The 21,857-nt window shown below is 47.4% G+C and overlaps 1 protein-coding gene across 1 annotated transcript in view; it reads left to right on the top strand.

The window, feature by feature from the left end:
- The window catches only part of NAT8L (N-acetyltransferase 8 like), a 35,250-nt gene extending 14,621 nt beyond the window's left edge, over positions 1 to 20,629 (top strand). Inside the window, exon 3 of the mRNA XM_071556955.1 lies at positions 12,626 to 20,629. Coding sequence (XP_071413056.1) covers positions 12,626 to 12,993 — 368 coding nt within the window. The 3' untranslated portion in view covers positions 12,994 to 20,629. The remainder of the gene's footprint in view (positions 1 to 12,625) is intronic.
- The last annotated feature ends 1,228 nt before the right edge of the window (positions 20,630 to 21,857 follow it).

Below are 21,857 nucleotides of genomic sequence, written 5' to 3'. Positions count from 1 at the left end.
GGGCTCAGCATCTCCCACAACCAGGCTTTACAAGCACAGCAGGATAAGAACACAGTGCCACCTCTGTATGCCAATTCTGCCTGGTCACTGGAGTCACCACCCAACTGGTTGTGGGTTGGGTTGGAGATATGGTAAGATGCAGATACCAGGAGGCACCTGCAGCTGTCAGTGGGTCAGGTTCAGCCCCACAGCAGCACTGGAGAACATCTCAGGGTGTGGAGGGGAGAGTACCTCTTTCCCTGCTCTTTCCAAATAGGGTGGACTGGTTGGTGTGTTGTAGGGAGGGTGTCATTGCTCTAGGAAAGCCTCCAGTGTTAAAGCATGATGGTGTCGAAAGCACTTCAGGAATACTTGGCAAGTTTGCTTCCAGAGGGGTCTGGTAGTTATTTATTCATTTATTTATGTGGGTCAGGAGTTGCATTAATCCTGTTGCTACCTCTAGCCTTGAATGTCAGAAATGCTTGTCAGACCTTGTTTCTTGGCATGCTGCAGATGGAAATTGCACCTTCCATGCCAGGATGAGCATCTCTGCAGAGACAATGTGCCACCTCTATGGCAGCAGGGCAGAGAGGCTGTTTGCTTGACTTAAGCCTGATTTTCCTTCCCATCTTTACTATCATTTCAGTTTCCCTATTATTTAGCCATCTACCCCTACCCAGATGTTAGGGGAATAGGTTTCACCAGGACAGGTCAGACAGGATTATTCCCAGTGAGAAGCACCCAAATAAATACCTTTGGCAAGCGGTGGGGGAGGACAGAGCTCAAGAGCTGTGCTTCAGTGCCACCCTCACTCCTCAACTCTTGAGCTCTTTCCAGTCCATTGTGATGGATTTGGGAGGCTCATCCTGGTCTGACAGCTGGTGACTAATCACATGTTGTGATATCATGGTGTGGGTTGGTCCCAGCTGATACCTGGTGTCCTGGTTGGATGCCTGTGCTCTGGGAAGGGTATGTTTGCAGTACCATTTCAGGCTGTTGTGCTAGAAATAGGAAAAATAATTATTCTTTGCAATAGACTCAAGGAGACAAGCCATGTACCACCTGACTTCAGACTGTAGTTATACCAAATCTGTGCCCTGAACATTTTCTTTCTTTCTGATGTCTTCCTCTGTGTTGAGTAATAAATTCTTCACTGTGGTTTCAGAGAAAATATTACTCCTTATGACTGCCATTTCCCTCCTGTAGATTATTAATACAATGGAAAGTTAGAGGTCAGGGAGGTTTGATTCATTTTGTTAGTAACAAGGTAGGATTCTTGTGAAACTCATGTAATCTGGAGAAGTCTTTGAATGCAGCAGAGGTGCATTTATCTTTGTTGTTAGGAGAGTATTGTGGTAGTTTCTCTTTACCGTGCAGGGGTTGGTGAAGTGCAGTCCCTGTCTGTCAATCCCAGCACACCTTAGGAAGGAAAGAGAAGGATCTGCCCTGAGGTCTGAGACTTTTCTGCTCAGTGTTTCTGCATCATAAATATTGCTCACTGCTCTTCATCATTTTCACTCATTGGCTGCTGTTGTAGGAAAGTTCTCATTCAGAGACTAATGAAGGCAACAGTAATGTGCTAAAGGGGGAAAAACCACGTTCAGAACCACTGAAATACACTGTACAGGCACGGTTTGGCTGAACATATGCACACAGCTTTACACAACTCACAACTGAGTGTCGTGCTGTTGGCATTTTCTGTCAGTTCTCTTCCTTACAGATGTAGATTTGGCTGTGTTTGCACAATCTGTCAGCATCTGCCCAGCACTTGGGGAACCCCATCCTGTGCCTTGGGATCACACGCTGCAAAGTGCTCTCAGTTGCCTGCCAGCAGTGACCTATTCCCAGCTCTGCTGTCTTGATGCCCCTAAAAGTAACCTACACAATGTAGTCCTGTTTTGGGCTGTGTTTTGATTTTGAGGGGACAAGTTTGGTATGTTGTCTTCTAGGGTTTGTCTGTCGCTTTTTAAAAATGCAAGTGTTTTTAGTCACTCCCTTTATCTCACCTCCTGCTGTTGGAAGGGGAGGCACCTCTCAGCTGTAGTTTTGACTGATTTAAAGAGCTTGCATGCACAGAGGTTATTCTGTCCTAATGCACCATTTTGCCATATCTTAAGTTTAAACCTACATTGTGGGTGCAATTCATCTTGCCTGCCTTGTTCCTGACTGAAGGTAGTTGTTTGCAGTGAGCTCTGGAGGCTTTTGCTGTGGCCTTTTGCAGAAAAGGGGCTCTCCTGGAGGGTGACTCACCTTAAAGGCTGACCTCAGAGCAGCATAAAACTTTGAAAGTCTTTGTAGAGATCAGAATTGCATTCATTATTTAACCTTAACTAAATGAGCCATAGTTTCTCTCTTTGCTGTGAAGCATTTGGTGCAATACCTGTGTAGATACAGGCACTTCTGTTGAATAAAGAGAGTCTTGACTAAATTTAGAGCAGATAAGTAATGATGGATGGCAAAAATCAGATCGATTCTGTCCGTTTTCCCTGGATGATTTATGGCTAGGCCAACTGCTAAGCTAAAGGAATACATTCAATGGTTTGGGGGGTTTTTTGGTCCCTTTTTACAGTATTGCATATAAAGTGAAAGTGAATTAATTTTAGAACATCCAGTAATTGTAGGTTTTCCAGTTTTTTTCAATGTTTGGAAGTGAAAATTGCTGTAAGGTGAATTCAGTACCTTTTGAAAGCCATAAAGCCATGTAGTGAAAGATTGATGTAGAAGATAGAGACTGAGCCTTAACAAGGTCCTTTTAAGGACCTGGCTTAAAACACAACCAGCAGCACATTTCATCTTGCAAACTAATTTCACTAACAAGGAGCTAATTGTCACATCAGTCTTTTGGAGCTGGCAGGACCCAGGCTATCAAAGCTGGCAGAAGGGCTTGATTTCTCTTTTCCTTTAAACTTCTAACTAAAAACCAGTGTAAATTCTAAAGCATTGGTTTACTTAGGGTCTGACTCTGCAGTTGATAGGCTTAGTGTGGATTTTGCATGCATAGGGAACATCTACTCTGAGAAGTAGTTTAAATACTTTTTTCTGGATTTGCCCATTTGTGCAGTCCAGTCCGTTCTGCTGAGCCAGCTCCATTGTACCAGGATTCATCATCCAGTCAGCCCTGAGGACAATGCCAGGCCAAAATCACATATTCTAGTCTTTATGCACTCCTTTAAGCTATTTAATTCTTTGCTTATTGATAACAATTGCTCACGTGCCAAACCCACAGCTACCCGATTTCTCAATCTGTGCTTTCCCTTGATGGCCCAGCAGCAGGTAGAGCCTGGTCGCTACCTCAGTGGCTTTGTATCTCCTTTCTCAGTGTTGTGTCCTTTTCAGCAGCAGAGAGATGGGCCAGGCTAAATCTGTCCAGATAACCAGGCAATTTCTAATCCCCCACAACTGCTTCTGCAGTTTTTTCTTGAACAGTTGTTATAACGTTGGCTTTATTACAGCCTTTGCTTTTCAAGGTGCAGCACGGCCAGTAAAAAGAGCCTGATAGAAGATTTTAAAGTCCTGCTGTTACGTGTCTTAATATAGCACCCTCTGCAATGTGCTGGAAGGGCTGTCTTTATCCCATCTGCGGCATTGCTGTCTCATCAAAAGCCTGTTCCTGCACTGTGCTGAGCATGTCCCAAGGCTTTGCTGAGCACCCCCCTCTGGTGCTGTCTCACCGGGTGACACACTGGGCCCCAGGGGACTGCAGCCTGTTTGAAAAATCAACCAGTGAAGTGCTGACATGGGATATGGCTACTAACAGCTTACATTGATCCAGACGTCCAGGCTAGGTCCTCACAAAGCTTTGCAGGGTAAGGTGTGTGGGCAGGAGCTGTCACAGAGGTGTTTCACAGGAGCAGGGTGAGGTTTAAAGCAAAGGTTTTAAGAAGATTAGTAGAAGTGCCTGCTGGGTTTTGTCCCCAGCAGTGGCAGCAGGAGATGCTGTTTAGGACCAAACCTGGCAACTTCTTGAAGTCTCTTTGCTGCAGAATGTGGTGGTTTTTTAGTTCTGTCAAAATATTAGAATAAAAGTAAACTGAGAGTAAAAGTAAACTCTAAGCTAGCCATCAAAATTTTAGGGGTTTTCTGGAGGCTTTGACACCTCAAAAGGGAATACCTGTGATAATGTAGTTGGGTGTTTTTGAGGATGGACCAGCTCCTTCAGGAAGCATGGAGCAGGCCATGATGAAAGTCAGTTCTCACACTGTTACTTTACAGTGCAACCCTACAACCCTTTCCATCCCCAGGTGAAGCTGGAGCTGGGCTGCAGCAAAACCTCCCAGTGGGACCATCACCTGTGCAGCAGGTGCTGCTGCTCAGGTTTATCAGCACTGGCACGTTACAGCATATAACAGTCTGAATACAAATAGGATTTTGAGTTTGCACACATGTTCAGGCCAGCTGTTGCCTGCAGTCCAAAACCCCATCTCCCTGTCTGTCTCACTTTATGCTTGGGTTTGTCTGCTGCAGAGGCCACCTCTGAATTCTTGTCTCCTGGGGCAGTTTGAGACCCTTCATTGTGGTGGAATGTGGTCACAGTGTTTCTGGTAGTGAATGTCCACAGTGTGGCTGTGTGGCAGGTCAGATGCTGGATGTCACTGTCATCCCACTGATTCCCTGCTGCTTGCAGCTCTGGAGGCTTTGCCTAAGCTTAGGGGTTGTTGCAAGTAGCTCCAGCCCTCAGTAGCAACACAGGTAAAAGGTAACAAGGATGGAAAAGGCAGCAGGTAGAGAAGGAGATGAACTGGTTGCTCAGAACCAAATCATCCATCTCTTTTTCATGCTGTGTAGGTGATCTCATCGCCTGCTGCCCAGATGCCCCATGAATCAAGGGATGTCACACACCCTTGGCATATAGATGTACTGCCCTGTGCTCTTCCAGCATGGAATTGTTTATAACAGGGCAGTAAGTCCTGTGGTGGTAGGTTATGTGGAGTTATTTATGGGGAGGAAGGAGTCTCACAGCATTTCTAATTTCATGCATGAATAATTCCTGTGTCCCTGACAATTTTTGTTCCCCCATGTCTGGGCCTTGTGTGGTGCACAGGGATGCTTGTGGATGTCAGGAGTGTCAGAATCAGGGTATCTTCCTTCTCACCCAGTTTCCATAGCCATAAACTACACTGAAATGCCATTATTTTGTAGAAGCCCTCCAGGAATACCTTTTAACTGAAGTGAAGTGTAGAGTTATTAGCAGAACTTGTGGGAGCTGCCATCCAGCTCTGCTTGAAGCCAAGGGAAACTAGAAAGGTGGAAAGGAGAGAAACTCAATACACAGGAAAGATGGAGGTTAGGAGGGATAATGGGATAATGGCATACCTCTTAAACACAGACATAAATCCCTTCCCATCCTGGCTAGCTGAGCAGCTGCAGTCAGTGGCAGGGACAGCTGTTGCCTGTCCTTGGTTAGTCCCTGTGCTCAGCCTGCCCATGTCTGGCTGGGTGGCAGCCGATGTGCCACTCTGTGCCCCAAACTCCTCCTGCTGGCAGCATTCACATCATGGCAGACAAGCTGTCCCCAGAAGAGCCTCTTCTCACTTGATGTTGATGTAATGTGGCTGGTCTGCCCTGCATTTCACCAAGGATGGAGGGGAAGGAGGAGAGAGAGTTGCCTCAAGTGCTCAATAGTTTTTCTGCTGGCTCTTCAAAACCCAGACAGCATAAAAGGGCAGGGATTTAACAAGCATCAGCAATACAGAGCCATGGCACAGCCAGCTTTGGGTTGGGGACTGTCCACTTGCTACCACACAGTCTGACAGTGATGTATATAAATAGTGCTGGCAGGAGGAGAGGCCAGACACTGAATTTTGGGGCTTTTTAATGAGTTATCTGTAAATAGGTAATAAATGGCACTACACTGTGTCGAGTGCAGGACCCCCTGGTTCCTTCTGTACTGCCCTCCTTGAACGACCCCTGCTTGGCACAAAGGGCTGCTGCTTTGGCCAAAACCACATTAAGAGATGGAACAGGAGGCTGAAGAAGTGACACCAAGGGCAAGTATTTAAAGCTTCATGATGGGACAGCGTGTTGCATTTCCTCTGTCCCATTGTTTCCACGCAGTGGTGTCACACCAGGCTGTGCCACACTACGTCAGCAGGTCACAGGGAGGAGTCAGGGCCATTCGGATCTCTGGGATTAGCAAGCCTGTCACTTTTGGCAAGCCTTTGTGTAGGTATATTAAGAATGAGGGACATGGACAATTGCAGGTCCTGTCCTATAGGAAGCATGGAGATGGTTTTGACTTTTTTGGTGTTTGGTTTTGGGGTTTTTTTCCCCTTTTGCCCCTTCATAGCAGCCTGGGGAAAAATGTAGGAGAGGAATGTTTGCCTTGTGCAGGATGTTGCTTCTCCCAGCAAAGGCCTGAAAACACACACTGACCCTGTGGGCATCCTCCATCTCCAACCCAGAGCTTGCACCTGCATATCACATCTCTGCCAGGGATGTAGGTTCCTATTTTTAATTTTGGAAGGCCTGGCCAGAGTTTCTCTTAATCAGCTTCCTTTTCTCATGGTGTCCAGTCCTTGGATGCTCTCCCAGCTCTGCCATAAGCATGCAAAGGAGCTGGTGCTTACCTGGTGGGTTCCCAGCAGTGGTGGTGGTAACTGCTGAGCATCTCTGCTAGTCCACTCATCTGGAGGGTGCTCTAAGGACATCACCTGGGACAGCTTTGAGCCCAGAGGGGAATTGTTCACATTTGTGTTGCTGTGACATGCTAAAGCAGAACTGAAAGTCAAAGTCAGTGCTTGAAGGGATATTGCTGTGAGAAGTTGCATGTCTGCCTGGAAATTATGTTCCACGAATAAGCCTCTGAGAATTAATGAGAGCTTGGCTGGAGGAGATGGTAGTACCACTCTTGAAGAAAGAGGGAGAAGACTGGCCTGCCTCTGGGAAAGATTTCTATACTTGCCTTTCATACATACTTCTTAGGAAAACTCCTTCCTTTGGATGCACCATTGCAAAATTAATACCAACAGTCAGTGGTGGTTGCAGGGGCTGGTCTGTCCTCTCTCCAGCCCTGAGAAAGCTCACCCCTCAGTGTGCAGGTGCTGGCACTAGGGAGCATCAAAGTGTGAGTTCAGGATGTTTTGGGGCAGCAGAGCTTTGCTTGTTCTAGATTTTTCTAGAAAACTAGATTTTTCTAGAAAACAATGGATTTGAAAAGGACCTACCTGGAAGACAGAGCTTTGCTTTTTCAGAGCGACACACTGCTGTTAAATTTTGGAGTTTGGAGTAGTGGGCCTTGAGTGATGAGTGCCTCAGGAAAGCTGTGGGAACCTGCTATCATCAGTCATGTAGGACTCGGGCTGATGTCTCTGTCCTCCTCTCTTCTAGCAGTACTCTCTCTGTAATTGCTTTTGGCTCCAGTCTTTCCATCCATCCACCCACTGGCTTTTTATTCATCAAAAGGTGTAGAAGAATTTGCAGCAAAAATAAATGAATTTATTTTCACCCACCATCCATCCTCGTCGGCTGTGTGGGGGAGAGCTGTGCAGCTCATGATGGCAGAGGAGGGTGGCAGAGGAGGCTTGCAGGCACAGCCAGGGGGATTGTATGGCATGTCCTCCTTGGCAGGAAGGAGTGGGGAATAAGTGGCCAGTGAGGTGCCACCGCTCCAGGGAAGTCCTCGAGGTGTGGTGCCAGCAGCAGTGTGTGGAGCCTGAGGGCAGCCTATGCTGTGGGAGAAGGGTGGGTGGATTAAAAGAACACTTTCTGGGGCTTCAAGAGCTGGGAATCATCCTTACCTTTAGAGCAGAAAGACACTGCCTTCTCGTGTGCTTTCAGGCCCTGGGTGCCATCAGCTGAGGAACTGTGTCTGACCTTGTCAGGAAGCATGAGCAACCTAAAATCATGTTCCTTGTTATGCACATCACAGCCATTTTGTGCCTTTCTCACAGGTGTGTGCATTGCAAGGTGTTGTTCTTGGGTTTTTATAGAATGGTTTGGGTTGGAAGAGACCTTTAAAGACCATCTAGTTCCAACACCCTGCTGTGGGCAGGGACACCTTCACTAGACCAGTTTGCTCAAACCCCCATCCAACCTGGCCTTGAGCACTTGCCAGGACTGGGGCATCCACAGCTTCTCTGGGCATCCTGTTCCAGAGACTCACCACCATCTTTGTAAAAAAATTTCTTCCCTTATTATGTCTTTTGCCTGTGAGGTACTGATGTTAAGACTGTGTGGTGAGGCAGCAAGCTGAGGGAGTGGTGAGACCTAAGGAAGGTGGTGGTGTGTTTTCCATTGCTTTGTCTCCTCACTTTTGCTGTTCACAGCCCTGGAGGAAGCAGGAACAGTGCTGCAGAGGCTTGGTGTTTGGCTGAAAACAGCTCGTGCCTCTGCAAGGTACCTCCAGTGCTTCAGAGTGGTGTTCACAGGGCAGCTGTAATTAAATGCAAGACATCTGTGAAGAACAGATCTTGGAGTGAGCTGGACGGTCTCTGGATGACCATAGTGATGAAGTGGCAGGTTGACTGCAGAAGATGGAGGCAAATAAGGGTGCAGGCAGAGACAGATGCTGCCACAGGATTAGTATCTGAAAGGGTAGGGAGAGTTGTAGCTGTCAGGGTCTGTGTTTATCTTTGCAGCAGTGATTATTTTCAGATAGCATGTGAGAGTAAAACGTCAGCTTCTGCTATTAATAGTGCTGCAAACAAGGCTGTTGCTCATTCCTGACAGGTGAGATGTGTTAGTTTATTTCATCCTAGGTAGGAAAAATTAAAAACCAAGCCATGCTCTGAGTGAAACCCTTTGGTCCAGAAATGGTGAAGACAAGACCCCCTCCTCAGCCCTGGGGTGTGGCAGTGCAGGGTGACTTTTCCAGGGTGCTTCCATGCTGCTCCAAGGTAAGTGCTGCTGGAAGAGTGGATATGGTGAGGAGCTGTGGCTGGTTAAAATTGTGGAAAACACAGAATCATAGGATAATTTGGCTTGAAAAGGACTTTTAAAGGTCATCTAATTGAGTTTATGTAATAAGCAATCTGAAGACCTTCAGTATTCCTGCTCTGAAACTGGAGGGTTCTCCCAGAGGAACAAAGGTCTCAGTCCAAGGTCAGCAGCATGTGATGTAATCCCAAAACAGCTTTTAGTAGCAAATCCCCATCCAAATGGGATGCAGCTGCCTAGAGGAGGGATTTGACAACCCAGTAGGGGAAAGCTGTTCCTGGGCTTTGTAGCCACCTTTGGGAACTTGAGGTATCTTCAGCAGGCACAAGGATCTGGCCACTGGTGATCCTCGGAGCAGACACAGACAAGAGGTGAGCAGTAGGGTAGAGGTCTTGGGGACTGATAGCACTGGTATAAGCAAAGAGCTGAATACAACTCGCATTATTCAAGCAGATGTGTCCTGTCTGTGGCTATTTATACACATTTTGTGCACAGCACACACTGGGAGATGTGCCAGATACTATTTCTTTTCATGTTGAACTCAAAATCATTATAATTAAGCTTTAAAGTTGTAAGTAAAAACTAACAAGGAGCACGGGTTTGCTGTCATGCTGCTTGCAACTGGGGCCAGTTCCCGCTGGGATGGACAGGTGTGGGGTTATGGAGCAGTTGGTCAGAAGGACTGGGAACGTGAGGGCTTTGTGGACTCTGTTGTGGTGGATGTGTCCAGATTAAGTTTTAAATAGGCAGAATACCCTAAAGTGCTAGAAACGTGCCATTTTACAAATGTGGGAAGTGTTGCTGAACGAGCTTTAGCAGCCTCTGAGGTTTGGTGGGCAGAGACAGAGAAGAGGTGCTTGCTAAGAAGGGAAAATAAGGAATAAAAGTGGGAAGCAATCACGGAAATGATTGTATAACCTTGGGTTGAGAGGAGCCTAGGCTGTATCTCTGGTTTGAGGAAAACGAGACAAACTTGCTGAAGAAGCAGCTCCAGCAGGAGCTGCTGCATGTTGGGCTGGATGAGAGGGATGTGACAGCTGTGTCACCGGCTGCAGCTCAGGGGATACCAGCTGATGGCTGCTTTGTGGCACCTTTGAGGGCTGCCCCAGGAGTGGATTGGGTGCTGGGGATGGCGCCACATGCCCCCAGGGAAGTATGCCATCCCTGTTCCCCAAACATGGGGGCACTCACAAACCTTCTTTTGGGACACTGTGCATGTAGGGGTGAGGGTCACTGCTGCCCTAATATTGTGGTGTGCTTGCCGTGTGGCCAGAGGTGTGATGGGTGGGCTGGGGAGTGCCTTGGGCCAACACCATGTGATGAACAGTTTAAAACCAGTGGGGAGCTCTCTACACTGCATTTGTATTTGGCAGGAGTGTGGCTGCTGGGTTTCAGTGCTTGTAGGTGTTCATCTGGGGTTGTGTCTGCATAAATTACGTTTTGACATCCAAGGGAGCGCAGGGGGAACAAGCCACACTGTCAATGTGGCAGCAGAGCAGAGACATCTTAACTGATCATGATAAATGGGTCAAAATGGGCCCTGGTGTTTCAAAAATTATCAGTTGACCTAGATAGCAGCAGCAAAATGACTTGCTTGCAGTGGGAACGAAAGGGAGTGTCACTGGAGCTGCATGTTGCTCTGAAGGTGGTGGGGATGAGCCTTGAGTGCTGGGGTGAACTTGGACTGGCTCCCCATGCTTCATTTGTACCCAGCTTTTCCTTGGCAGCTGGACTGTGCTGCAGGGAAGCATGGAAGACCCTGTCCCATCTCTTTCTCATGGCTTTGTGTAGCCACAAGGTGCATTTGTCCTGCAGGCAGCAGGTGGGAAGGCACCTCCCACCACCCTATGCATTGCTTTCCTCCAATGACAAAGTACTCTGAGTTGCTTTAATGAGTTTTTGCCCCCCGTTTTGCAGGGTAAGTGGTGCTGTGCACCCCAGAGCACCCACCTGGGCTGTTTAACTCTGGTCTTCCAGAGATGTGCCATGCATTCAGGTTGGGGCGGTTGGCAAGGTTGGTGCTAAAGATGGAGCTGCTGCCCAAGTCAGGTTCTTTTCTGCTTAGCTCTGGGGAAGAAGGCCACTGCCTGCACCAGAGATTCCTCCTGTGGTGGGATACTCTTCCTCTGGATGAAGCCATGTTGCTCCAGAGCACTGAAAGTCAGTGCTTTTCTTCTGGGCAAGACACCTCACAGCAGAGTGACTGTGCTGACACCCCTGTACCCACAAAAGGACAGCCTATTCTTTAAGCTGCATCCTCATTCCTGGAGCAGTGTACCTGCTCACCAGCACCGGTGTGACTGAGGATGGGCTGGGTTTGATTCCTGAAACTATGTGGCTTTGGCCTGAGTTGCTTGAGTGCAGTGTTTCCATTTGGAACATGCTCTCACCAGGCTAGCAGACAAGGAACAGCAGTAGCTCCAAAGCAAGGGTGAGCTGGCCACAAGCACCCCAACCAGCAGGGAAGAAGGAGTGGGTGAGCCTGGTCTTCGCTGTGTGCAGGAGATAATCTTTCTAGGTGATGTTATGATGTTCTCCTCTGTTGGTGCTATGCTGCCATTAATGGTCCTCACCACCAGCATCTTGCTGCCCAGTTTGGATTTTCTGTTGGAAACTGTCTTGGGCAAGTCCTGCTTTGAGTTCCTGAAGTCTCCAAAAGGAGAATGCACTTATGTATCCAATGTGCATGAAGAGAGGTCAGAAACAAGCCAGTCAGTCACTTATTTAGGTTTTCCTATCAGGTCCTTGTGGATGGAGAAGCAGGTGGCAGGAGTAGCCCCTGGGAGTCATGAGCCATCAGGACAGTTCTTGCATCATACCTGAAAAGCAACATCCTTATGAATCCCTATGTGAGGTTAAGACCATGGGTCAGTGTCAGTCCCACAGCAGGTACAGCTTTCCCAGACCTGAGGAGGCCCCACCAGCTCCTCATGCCCCAGCTCTGCCTGCAATCCCTCACCACAGAGGCTCCCATTCTGTTCTGAGCGGGTTCACTGCAGCATTAGAGAAGGAAGCTCAGCCTTTCCCCCTCCTCATGTCATTCAGTTGAATCCTGCCCTCTCAAATCTCCAAAGATGCTTTGTGCACCCCCTTGTGCTTCTCCCCCACAAGCTCCTGCCTGCAAGTGCTGCCCCTGTTCACTTCAGAGAATGCAGGTCTGCCCATAGCACATCAGTGACTCTCAGCTGATGAGTCCAGTCCACTGATGTCCTGCCCATGCTTCAGGTGAGCTGTTGCCTGCAGATGAGAACCTCTGGAAAGTGCAACCTCCAGTAAAGGAGAATTGTGGTGACAAAACACAAAATAGGCTGCCTGTGCCAACCCCAGGTCACAGGGTGTGATGAAACAAGCAGCCAAGGTGGGGGTTGCTGTGCTGGAAGGGATCTGGGACTCACTGCAGTGAAGTTACATGGTAGGACAGGAGAGTGGGACTGTGTGTGGGTCAGAAGTTTCCCATCATGTACCACCATGGGCTGAGAACTGTTTGACTCTTTCCTGTTTGTGATGGCAGCCAAATGCACTTTGTGACACCTGGTCACTGGGAGTCTTGCTTAGGTTTGTACGGACTTCCCTGTGCATTTTCCTTGGGAAAACAGCATTCCCTTCAGAGTGACAAGGGAAAGAGTTTGGCCCTTATTTAGCTAGGTCATTAGTCCCCATGCGTGACAGCTGCTTTTGGACCCCAAGCCCTGCTCCCAGATGTGTGTTTGGCAATGGGCACTTGCCCATCCGGAGTGGCCACTGACTTCATGTGCTGCTTTATCTCCCACAGGCTCCTGCTTCTGGGTTGCCGTCTTGGACGGCAACGTGGTGGGAATCGTGGCAGCGCGGGGCAACGAGGAAGACAACACAGTGGAGCTTCGCCGCATGTCCGTTGACTCCAATTACCGTGGCAAAGGGATCGCCAAGGCCCTGGGCCGCAAAGTGCTGGAGTTTGCCATGCTCAACAACTACTCCTCCGTCGTGCTGGGAACCACAGCTGTGAAGATGGCAGCCCACAAGCTCTACGAGTCCTTGGGGTTCAAGCACGTGGGTGTTGTTGAACATTATGCCCTGCCAGGGATGACACGCTCTTTACTGGAGAGAATGTTTTTCCAGGTCCGCTACCACCGCTACCGCCTGCAGCTGCGGGAAGAATAAAAACCCAACCAACCAAACAAACAAAAAAAAAAGTATTTTTTTCCTCCTCTTCCCCCCTTCAAAAATAATAAATTACCCTTCTATTTCTTGTCACCATTGATTTGCCAATTTGGGGTTGAGTTATTGTTCCCTCATGTCACCTTTGGGTTTGCTCCTTCAGCTGGATGGGCCCTTCCTCGCATGCTGTAGGTGGTGGTGCTGGGAGTGCTGTAACCCGGCGGGGCGGAGCGGCGGCCTCTCCTTCCCAGGTACCTCCGTAAAGCACAGAAACTTAATGCAAAATAGTACCACTTGCTCTGGTGTACATAGTCTTCTCCTTTTCCAAATGTAAGATAATAACATAGTGATGCATTCATAATAGCGCAGAAATATTACTTGAATGCAGTTTTCAGTATTTCACACACCAGTAAGTAGAACATGCATTCGTCCTACCGTTATTTACTGGTTAATAGTTTTTCAAAGAAAAGGTGGGGGCAAACCTGCCCCCGGCCCCAACCCGCTTGCTACAATGCATGAAGAGGAAAGCGCGTGCACGCACTCAAACACATCGCACTGCCACCACGGCACTGGTATTGCACTTTTTTTGGATGTGCCTCATTCTGCCAAATGCCTGAGAGACCCTGGGTGCATCCGGTAACCACAACTCCACTCCACCTCCCCCTCCTTCCTAAGCCAGCACAGACTCCGACCGGCTGAACTGAGCCCCATTGTACCATAGTGTGAAGTTAAGATCAAACCTAAATATCTCCTGCGCTGTTCCGTAGCCACGTGTAACCTGCAGTCCTGGGCCAGACTCCGCATGTGCGTTGGACTTTCTCTTTTGCTGCCTTTTGGTTTGGTTTTTTGTTTGTTTGTTTGTTTTTATTTTATTTTTAAGGGTTATTTTGTTGTTGTTATTGTTATTCTTAGTTTTGGCTTTTGCTGAATGGTGTCGTTGAGGCGTAATGGAGGCTGCAGTTCCTATGGCAACACATTTGCACATTAATGTGCACACCAAATCTCACCAGTTCAGAGAAGCAACGTGTGACAGATAATAGCATTTTGGGGAGTGCCGGGGTGGGGGGAGCGTACTTATTATCTTAACCAGCTGCTTGTTTGATAAATGTAGATGGCCTCACTGCAGCCTTCCATCAAAGGTAATTAACTGCTTTAATGATGTCAGATTTGTGAATTGTACAATGCAAAAAGCAATGCAAAGCAGATTTGGCATGTGTCTGTACCCAGTATGTATGTACAGTGCCTGCCAACTAAAGAATAACCAAGACTACAGCTTCTTCTAGCCTGAGATATCAACTTTTATAACTTATTTAAACAAATAGCAACTTTGCATGAATTATGTCTTGGGGAAAAAGAAGATCGGTAGGTTTTCATTTTTAAAGCGTGGTATTAAGAGGTATGACAGAAAACCATATCTGGCTGCACTTAATTTGGGGTGGGTAGAAGAAAGTTTGGCTCAGCTAATACATTTAAAGGGGAAAAGCCCTTCAGTTCCTGGGGAAAAAAACAATTGCTATTTTATGAAGTATTATATATGTGTAGGGGAAGAAACCCCACCACTTGATCATGAACTTGGTGAGAGGGTAGAGCATGTGTTAACTATGCTTGCACTTCCACATACAATGGAAGCATCAGTGGGAGAGCCCCAGAAGGAAGGAGCCGAGGGGAGGAAGAGGGGGCAGACAGCATGGACCTTGGACATGAGGTGCTGTCTGTCTCACTCCTACCGGGAGCTGCCCTTTGCTCTCTGGTTGAAAGCTTTCCCAGCACTGAGACATGGCCAGTGATGCTGAAGGAGAGCAGAGGGGAGGGGATTCACCCATCCCTGCTGAGCCATGGACCGGGCACTGATGCTGGGGGTGGAGGAGCCGTTTGGCACAACACTGGTAGCGCTTTCAATGCTGGGCTTGGGCTCAGTCCAGCCTGTAAGGAGTTGGAGGGGCAGAGTCCCAGTGTGTGTCCCAGCAATAAGAGGGGAGAAATGAGGGTGCTGAAGGGCACTGTAGCAAGAGACCATGAGTTTAATTAACAAAATTTCTGTATGGGGCACTATATTTTTAAAAGTCTTTCTATGCTGTACATTTCTCCTGAAACTGAAATAATGTACTGTTGGTGGGGGTTCATGTATAGTGTACAGAAATGGCAGAATATTTTCTTGCTGCATTCAGTGATTTATTAACCGAAGTAAAACAGACAAATATAGTGTTAGCAAAAGCTGAAAGAAAAACAAAACAGTTTGTGCCTTTTTTAGTTTATTTTTCTGTTGCTATATAATCACTGCACTAAAACCTTTCCAGAGGTAAAAAAAAAAAAAAAAAAAAAAAAAAAACAACCAAAAAAACCAACAAAAAAACCCACAAAACAAAAACTAGTCTTTTAATAAGGGAGGAATATGTAAAGCCTAAATTGAGTCTTAATTTTTTATTAGGATATTTAATTAAAATAATGTTGCTGGTTTCATTTGATACCTGTGCCTTCGTAATAAAACTCCACATCCTGCCAGAATATCCAGACCTGGAATAAATCCCACCAGATCCCACAGACGCCAAAGTACCATCAGGTTACCAGTATTTTCTTTTAAAACGTGAACACCTTAGCTGAGGATAGTAACAGTATCTGATCGTATTTGCTGTTGAGTTTCCTGGGGAAGAGGTGGTCTGGGAAGGTGTGGCTTTCAGGGTGCTGTCTGCATTCCTCCCCCAGCTGGAGATGCACTGGTAAGAATTGAGTCCTTGCCAAGCAAATGTATTCCCTTAATGCTTCTGCCAGTTGCTGTGTGACCAGGCTTTTTGGAAGAAATCCAGCAGGTTGCTCCCAGCTCTCCAGCCGGGACAGCTTGTTTCTGAAGGAAAGGGCTGGCTGCCAAATAGGCTGGGATTTGCTCTTCTCAGAAGACAGAGAGGGTTGCCAGGGCTGCATCCCTTGTAGCAGCAGTGGGACAGGAGTACATGACCTTTGATGTTGCTGGTCTTCGACCCAGAGCTGCTCTGAACAGGATTGTACAAAGTTGGACTTTAAAAGCATCAGGTGATACTGTTGTTTTGTCAGCATTCAAGGCAAGTTGCCCTAAATGTGATAGCTCAGACTCAACTCTGGAGCCACAGAGTTGCTGGTCTGCATGGCCCTTGGGCTTTGGACCATGCCAGGCTCTCCTACTGCCCCCAGTAGGGCCCAGCCTGCCTTGCCACACTGGCTGGGCAACTGCCGGTAGGGCCGTGGTGCACCTTGCAGGGCAATGTGTTGAGGCTGGGCTGCCTTTGGCAGATCCATCCATCTGCTCTGCCTCTTTCAGGGTGCACTGGCTGAAACAAGGCTGCATGGAAAGGATCCCACAGCTCATCATTTGTGCCCCCAGTCCTGGCTTTGCAGCCCCTCTTGGGAATTTTTCTTGCTTCTCCTGCCCCAGATAGGGCTGTGCGTACTGTGGCTTTCTCTGGACTTGAGCAGTGGCTGAGTGTGTGCAGAGCCCAGTTTGCATTTGGTTTTATTGCCAGAAAACCCTTTGTGATCCGATTACCAGTTCTTCAGACTTGATTCCCACAGGGACTCACATCAAGGTGAGATGGGAGAGGACATTCCTGATTTATTTTGGAGATTTGTCTGTCCAAGGACAATTCTGTGAACTGTGAGAAAGAGTGGAGTGTCTCTTGGGTCTGAGCCTCAGTTGGTAAATGTGGTGGATAGTAAGACCACTTCAGATTTAAGTGGAGGATGTGTTGGAGCTGTGAAGGCATTTTCCCCCCGCTGTGCCAGGTGCCTGCGCTTACTTTGCAGTGCAGGTGGGCTGTCACAGCCCCCTGCCCTGTGCTGTGTGCCAGGTGGTGGCACAGTGCCTGCAGTTTCCTCACCTGGCTTCTCCCTCCTTAGCATGGGGCACTTTCTGCTAATCCTTGGGCAGTAGACACTGCTCAAGTGCACTCTTTGGAGAAGCCTGGGATGAAGCCTTTGCTCCCTGAGGAAAGAACCCAGTGTAATGTCCAAAAGTTAAAAAAAAAAAAAAGAGAAGAAATGGGAAAACTGCATTCCCATGGCAGAGGTCCATGGTCTCAGGGCTGCCCCAGCCCTCTGGCACAGCCTGGCCCATTCCCTGTGGAGTGAGTAGGAACTACCTACACATCCTGAGCAAACTGGCATCTCCAGTACATATTATATTTGGCAATAAGCTCTCCAGGAAGTTTGGCCCCGAGCAGATCCAGGCCAATAATGCTAAGCAATCAAAACAACAACATGGTTTCTAATCTACCTTGAAAACCAGAAATTCATATTTGTTATAAATTCACGCAGTGTTTTCCCTCTGTGAATCAGACAGCACCTGCAAGATGTTTGGGAATGGCAACTGTAATGTGTCTCTGCTGGGAGTTGCAGAGAAGTTCAGGGCGTTGCTGTTGGGTCATTGCCATCAGTTGAAAGCCGCTCTTTCCCCTCACCTCTCTGTCCCCATGTGTGATGTGGGACAGTGTTTCTGAGCAAGCCTTTACCTCTGCAGATGTGCTGCAGGCTCTACCCATGCACAGGACCCAGTGGCAGGATCTGGGCTCTTCCCTGCACAGTCCATCTGCTCCTGTCCCTGTGGTTTGGGGAACAGGCAAGGAAGTGGGGGCTGCTGCAGGGCACTGTCTGCTCGAGGAGGAGAGAGGGGTGCCTTGACTGCAGGGATTTTCAGGGGGAAAGAAAACAGCCAGCAGTGACCCTGTTAGGGAGAAAGATGCTTGTTTTATAAGCAGTTTGTCAGAAGCAGGATGAGTTTAAGTGTTAAAAAGGAGACGGTGTGGATGCTCTGCCCTTCAGGTCAGAGGTGCAACTGCAGGGCTGAGCTGGTTGTGTGCAGTGAGGGTGGTGTAGGGCACAGAGCCAGGACTGGCATTTGCTGTACAGGCAGTTGCACTCTCAAAACCTGTGTCACAGCTCACAGGGCACAAGCCGTTCTGCTGCTGCATTCAAGATGGATGCATCTCAATTTTTAAAATCCCAAGGGCCAGCTCTGCATCTTGACTTGTTTCAGCATTGCCTTTCAGCAAATGCAGGGGGCAAATGACCCTGGGAACATCTGTCCCTTGAACTGGGATCTGAAGAGTCACCTCCCCTCCCACCCAGTGTTTAGTTTATCCCCATGGGAAATGAGGATGATGCTTTGGGTTATGATGATGCTTTGTTGGAATTTAATGGTCGCTGTGTAGGAGAGGCAGGACTAAGGGTCAGCAGGTGACTGTTGAGGTCTGGATATGCCTGGTGTGGTCCTGGTGCTGCACACCTGCAGTGGAAGCAGAAGGTGTTTGGTGCCTGGGCGGGGCTCAGGCCCTGTCCTTGCTGTGGCCAGCTGCAAGAACAGAAAGTCTCACGGTCAGAATTCCCAAGGGAACTGTGGCTTTGCAAAACCTTGTCACGATCCTTGCTGCTGCTGTTGCTCAGTGATCCATGCCCATCCGTGATGCAGGTCTGCTGCCTTCTAATTTGCCAGATTTGCTGGCTGAGGTGCAAATGGATAGAGACTGACTGCAGGGAATTCTGAATTGCCAAACACACAAAGTCAGGAACGAGCTCCAGTTACCTCTCAATTAACAGTCTCATTTTCGGTTTGCTGGGGCCTGTGTTTCATTAGTCCTAGTATAATACTGTTGGTATGCACTCTATTTAAAGCTTAATAAAGGCATTTTAATTCCACAATAACTGGAGTCTTGCAGTGGAATATACTGTACCACGTAAAGAAAACAAAGGAATGCTGAGTGTTAAATAAGCTTTAAAATGCAAAAGGATAATTTTCTTTTTTTTTCTCCCTCAAAATACATCAACATAGAGTCTTGAGGAGGAAAAAAAATTGTATGCTCTTGCATCCCTCAGTCCTAGAGACTATGCAACAGAGCTTATGCTTATTTCCCTCCAAAATCTGCTACCTGAGTGGTGATTGGGAGTACCTTTCATTGAAAATAAAACAAGAGGTTAATTTGAACAAGAGAAAGTTTAGTCAAAACACAGTGTTGTTTAAAATAAAAAGCTCTAAGTCAGCATTTGGAGTTTGATCACTGTTAAAAATTCCTGTTCAGTGCTGTCTTTGTATTGCACAATGGTCACCTGTGGGAGAGAATATGCTTTTAACATCTAAATAGTAGAAGACAGACTTAGTGAGACCAAGAGCATAACAAATACATGATGCAACTGTAAATTTATTTACGAGTAACACATTTGAATGCAGAAGCAGCTACTGCTATATTTATAGCTAACATTGTTTTTGTTTTCCTCCAAAGCTTAATCCTTTTGCCTTTTATTATGTATATTTGATTTTTTAAATGTAATTAGGTTTAACAAAGCATCTGTTGCTTTGTAAGTTGTACTTATGATTGTGCTGGGCCGTTAGCTTTAAGCAGTTTGTGTGCTTGGGTTATTTTATTAAAGCAAAAGTCTTCTTGAGACAAAAGTGGTAAAGGAAAAAAAAATATTTTTTGGTAGTGTTAAGCAGATGTGTGGTATGCATTTGGAAAATGTCCAGTGTCAGTTGAAAAAAACCAAACCAAACAAAACATGCTAAATTGCTTACCAGAACTGCTCATGTTTAAGGCAGTGGCTTATTCACTCACGCCTAAATAGAAACTTGGATTCCCCCAAACAGCCTCTTACTCTGCATCTCTTCACCATTGTACAAGACTGATGTGAAATGAGTCTTGTGTTTTCTATGTTCAGCATAGTATGTACTGTACTTTGTAATGGGAAGTGGCTACAAGTCCTCAAAGAAAAATGAACATATTCTAAAACAGCAATAATTACCATTGTAAAGCAAATGAGCACGTGGGGGAGAGCCCAGGGAGACAGTTAATGAAGGTGAAACCATTGGGACGCACTGGCATCAGTGCTGCTATTGCACCTGGGGAGCAGGATTAAGTACTAGGGAAGGCCATCCTGGGATGGGATGTCACCTTGGCCACAAACTTGCCCATGTGGGGTCCCTCCACCTGAGTCACTTTGAGTCCTGATGCAGCACAGGTTTTTCACCAAAGTTTTAAGGGTGGGTTATTGCAAATACTGTTCCTGGTGGGAGAGACAGACACAAGGAAGAGCTGTCAGTCACACAGAGGAAGGTAAATGCTCATTGCTGCAGTCTTTTACCCCAGTGTACTTTGCTACTGCACAACTGGGGCTCAACAATGGCAGAAAATAGAATAAATTAGGTTTTTTTCTATGGAGGGAAGCAGAAGTCAGCTCTGTTGGAAAGCTGTTTGCATACTGTCAAGGTATCGATACAAACCTGTTCCTCTGGTGTGGCAGGACACATTAAGATGTGTCCACGTTATCCCTTGATGTGCTTTAGGCATTTGAGCTCCAGCTTACAAAGCTTTCCCCTGGCGGGGTGTGGTGTCTCCATCGGCAGTGGCAGAGCCCTGGGAGCCAGCCAGCTCTCGAGGGACAGCAGGGTGTCCTCAGGCAGGGGCAGGCGAGGTGCTCTGGACAAATGACTTGTAGGTACTTAAGTTCTGTTTCTGATGGCCGCTGTAACTGTGAAAATTAACCAGACCTGCTGTGATAAATTTGGTTATATAAGGTTTATTTGGTTAATTTTTTATAAGTGAAAACTGAAAAGATGAAAGAGAATTGTAATATGAAAGCAACTGCTGTAAATAATGTACGAATGAATAAAATCTAAAACTTATGTCAGTTTTTTCCTAAACTGTATTGTTGTCAAGTTACTGACACTGCAGTGCAGATGGTGCCTGCATCTTTTTCGGCTCTCCCTCCAGCATAACACCCCTCATTCCTGCTTCCATTGATAAATAGGGATATCTTTGTTTGTTTCATGCATGTCCTTGGATTGTATTTCCTTGCTATTCCAGCTACTATCACATCCAGAAGTGTAAATGTTCTTGGAGCTCCATACAGTAACTGTGGAGCCAGCCCTGGGTGCTGGCACTGCCCTGCCTTGGGACCCTGCCTGGCCCTGGCACCAGGCATAGGCCTCCATGTGCTGGTTGAGCAATCACCCAAAATCCCACTGCGATCTGAGATAGCTCTGAGGAACATCCCATTGAAGCAGAGTTCAAAAAAACACCATTATTGAGGAGGATACTTTGTAGTGGAGATGCACGTGGGGAGGGTTCCCTGAGCCACATCAAGCCCCTTCCATTTCCCTACCTGCACCTGTGCATAACTTAGGTTAAAAACCAGCACAAATGGGCTGTTCCCCACCATGTGTGAGACCTGCATGAGGCTCTTTCTGACGAACTGGAGCATCTCTGTGAGGGAGGGAATCTCTGGCCTTCTGTTTGGGGAGGGGAAATGGGGCTCCAGCCTTCAGTCCAATTAGATACAGTTGGAATAAACTGTTTACTGCTGAAATGGCCTCTGGAGCTGCCTGTTCATGAAAAGTAGTTTCTGGAGACACAAATGCTGCAGGAGTGTCCTGCCACCAGCAGCTCATGGGCACCCAGGCAAGACCCCACTGGCAACCTGGCTCTGGAGATCACCAGGCAGCACCCCCAGCAGGGGCCCTGGGGGCCATGACCTTCCCAGGAGTGTGGGTTGAGGCTTTGGGATATGCAGGGTTATCTGGCTGGACAGACAGGGAGTAATGTGGAGCATAAGGTTAATGCCTTTGCCATATGGAGCTGGCCCCTGTCCCTTCCCTGCTGTATCCAGATGTGCAGACACCAATAGTGGTATCTCGCTCAGAGGAGCATGTGATACACCTCCGGGACTGATAGCAATGTGTTGTGGGATTTGGGAGGGTTCTGGGAGGAAACAGCTGTAAGTTCATGCGTGTGCACAAGCTTTAATTTATACCAGAGCTAACAAAACCATCTCTACCCTAAAGCTGCTTCAGTGAAAGAAAAGTGGCAACAAAAGCTGTGTTTGGTTTAGAAGCTGTAATGTGGGTGTTCTGT

Source organism: Pithys albifrons, chromosome 5 (genome assembly GCF_047495875.1).
Source record: "Pithys albifrons albifrons isolate INPA30051 chromosome 5, PitAlb_v1, whole genome shotgun sequence".
Lineage (NCBI taxonomy): Eukaryota > Metazoa > Chordata > Aves > Passeriformes > Thamnophilidae > Pithys > Pithys albifrons.
The sequence above is the reverse complement of the archived record's forward strand: the minus strand, read 5'-3'. Positions and strand labels throughout refer to the sequence as shown.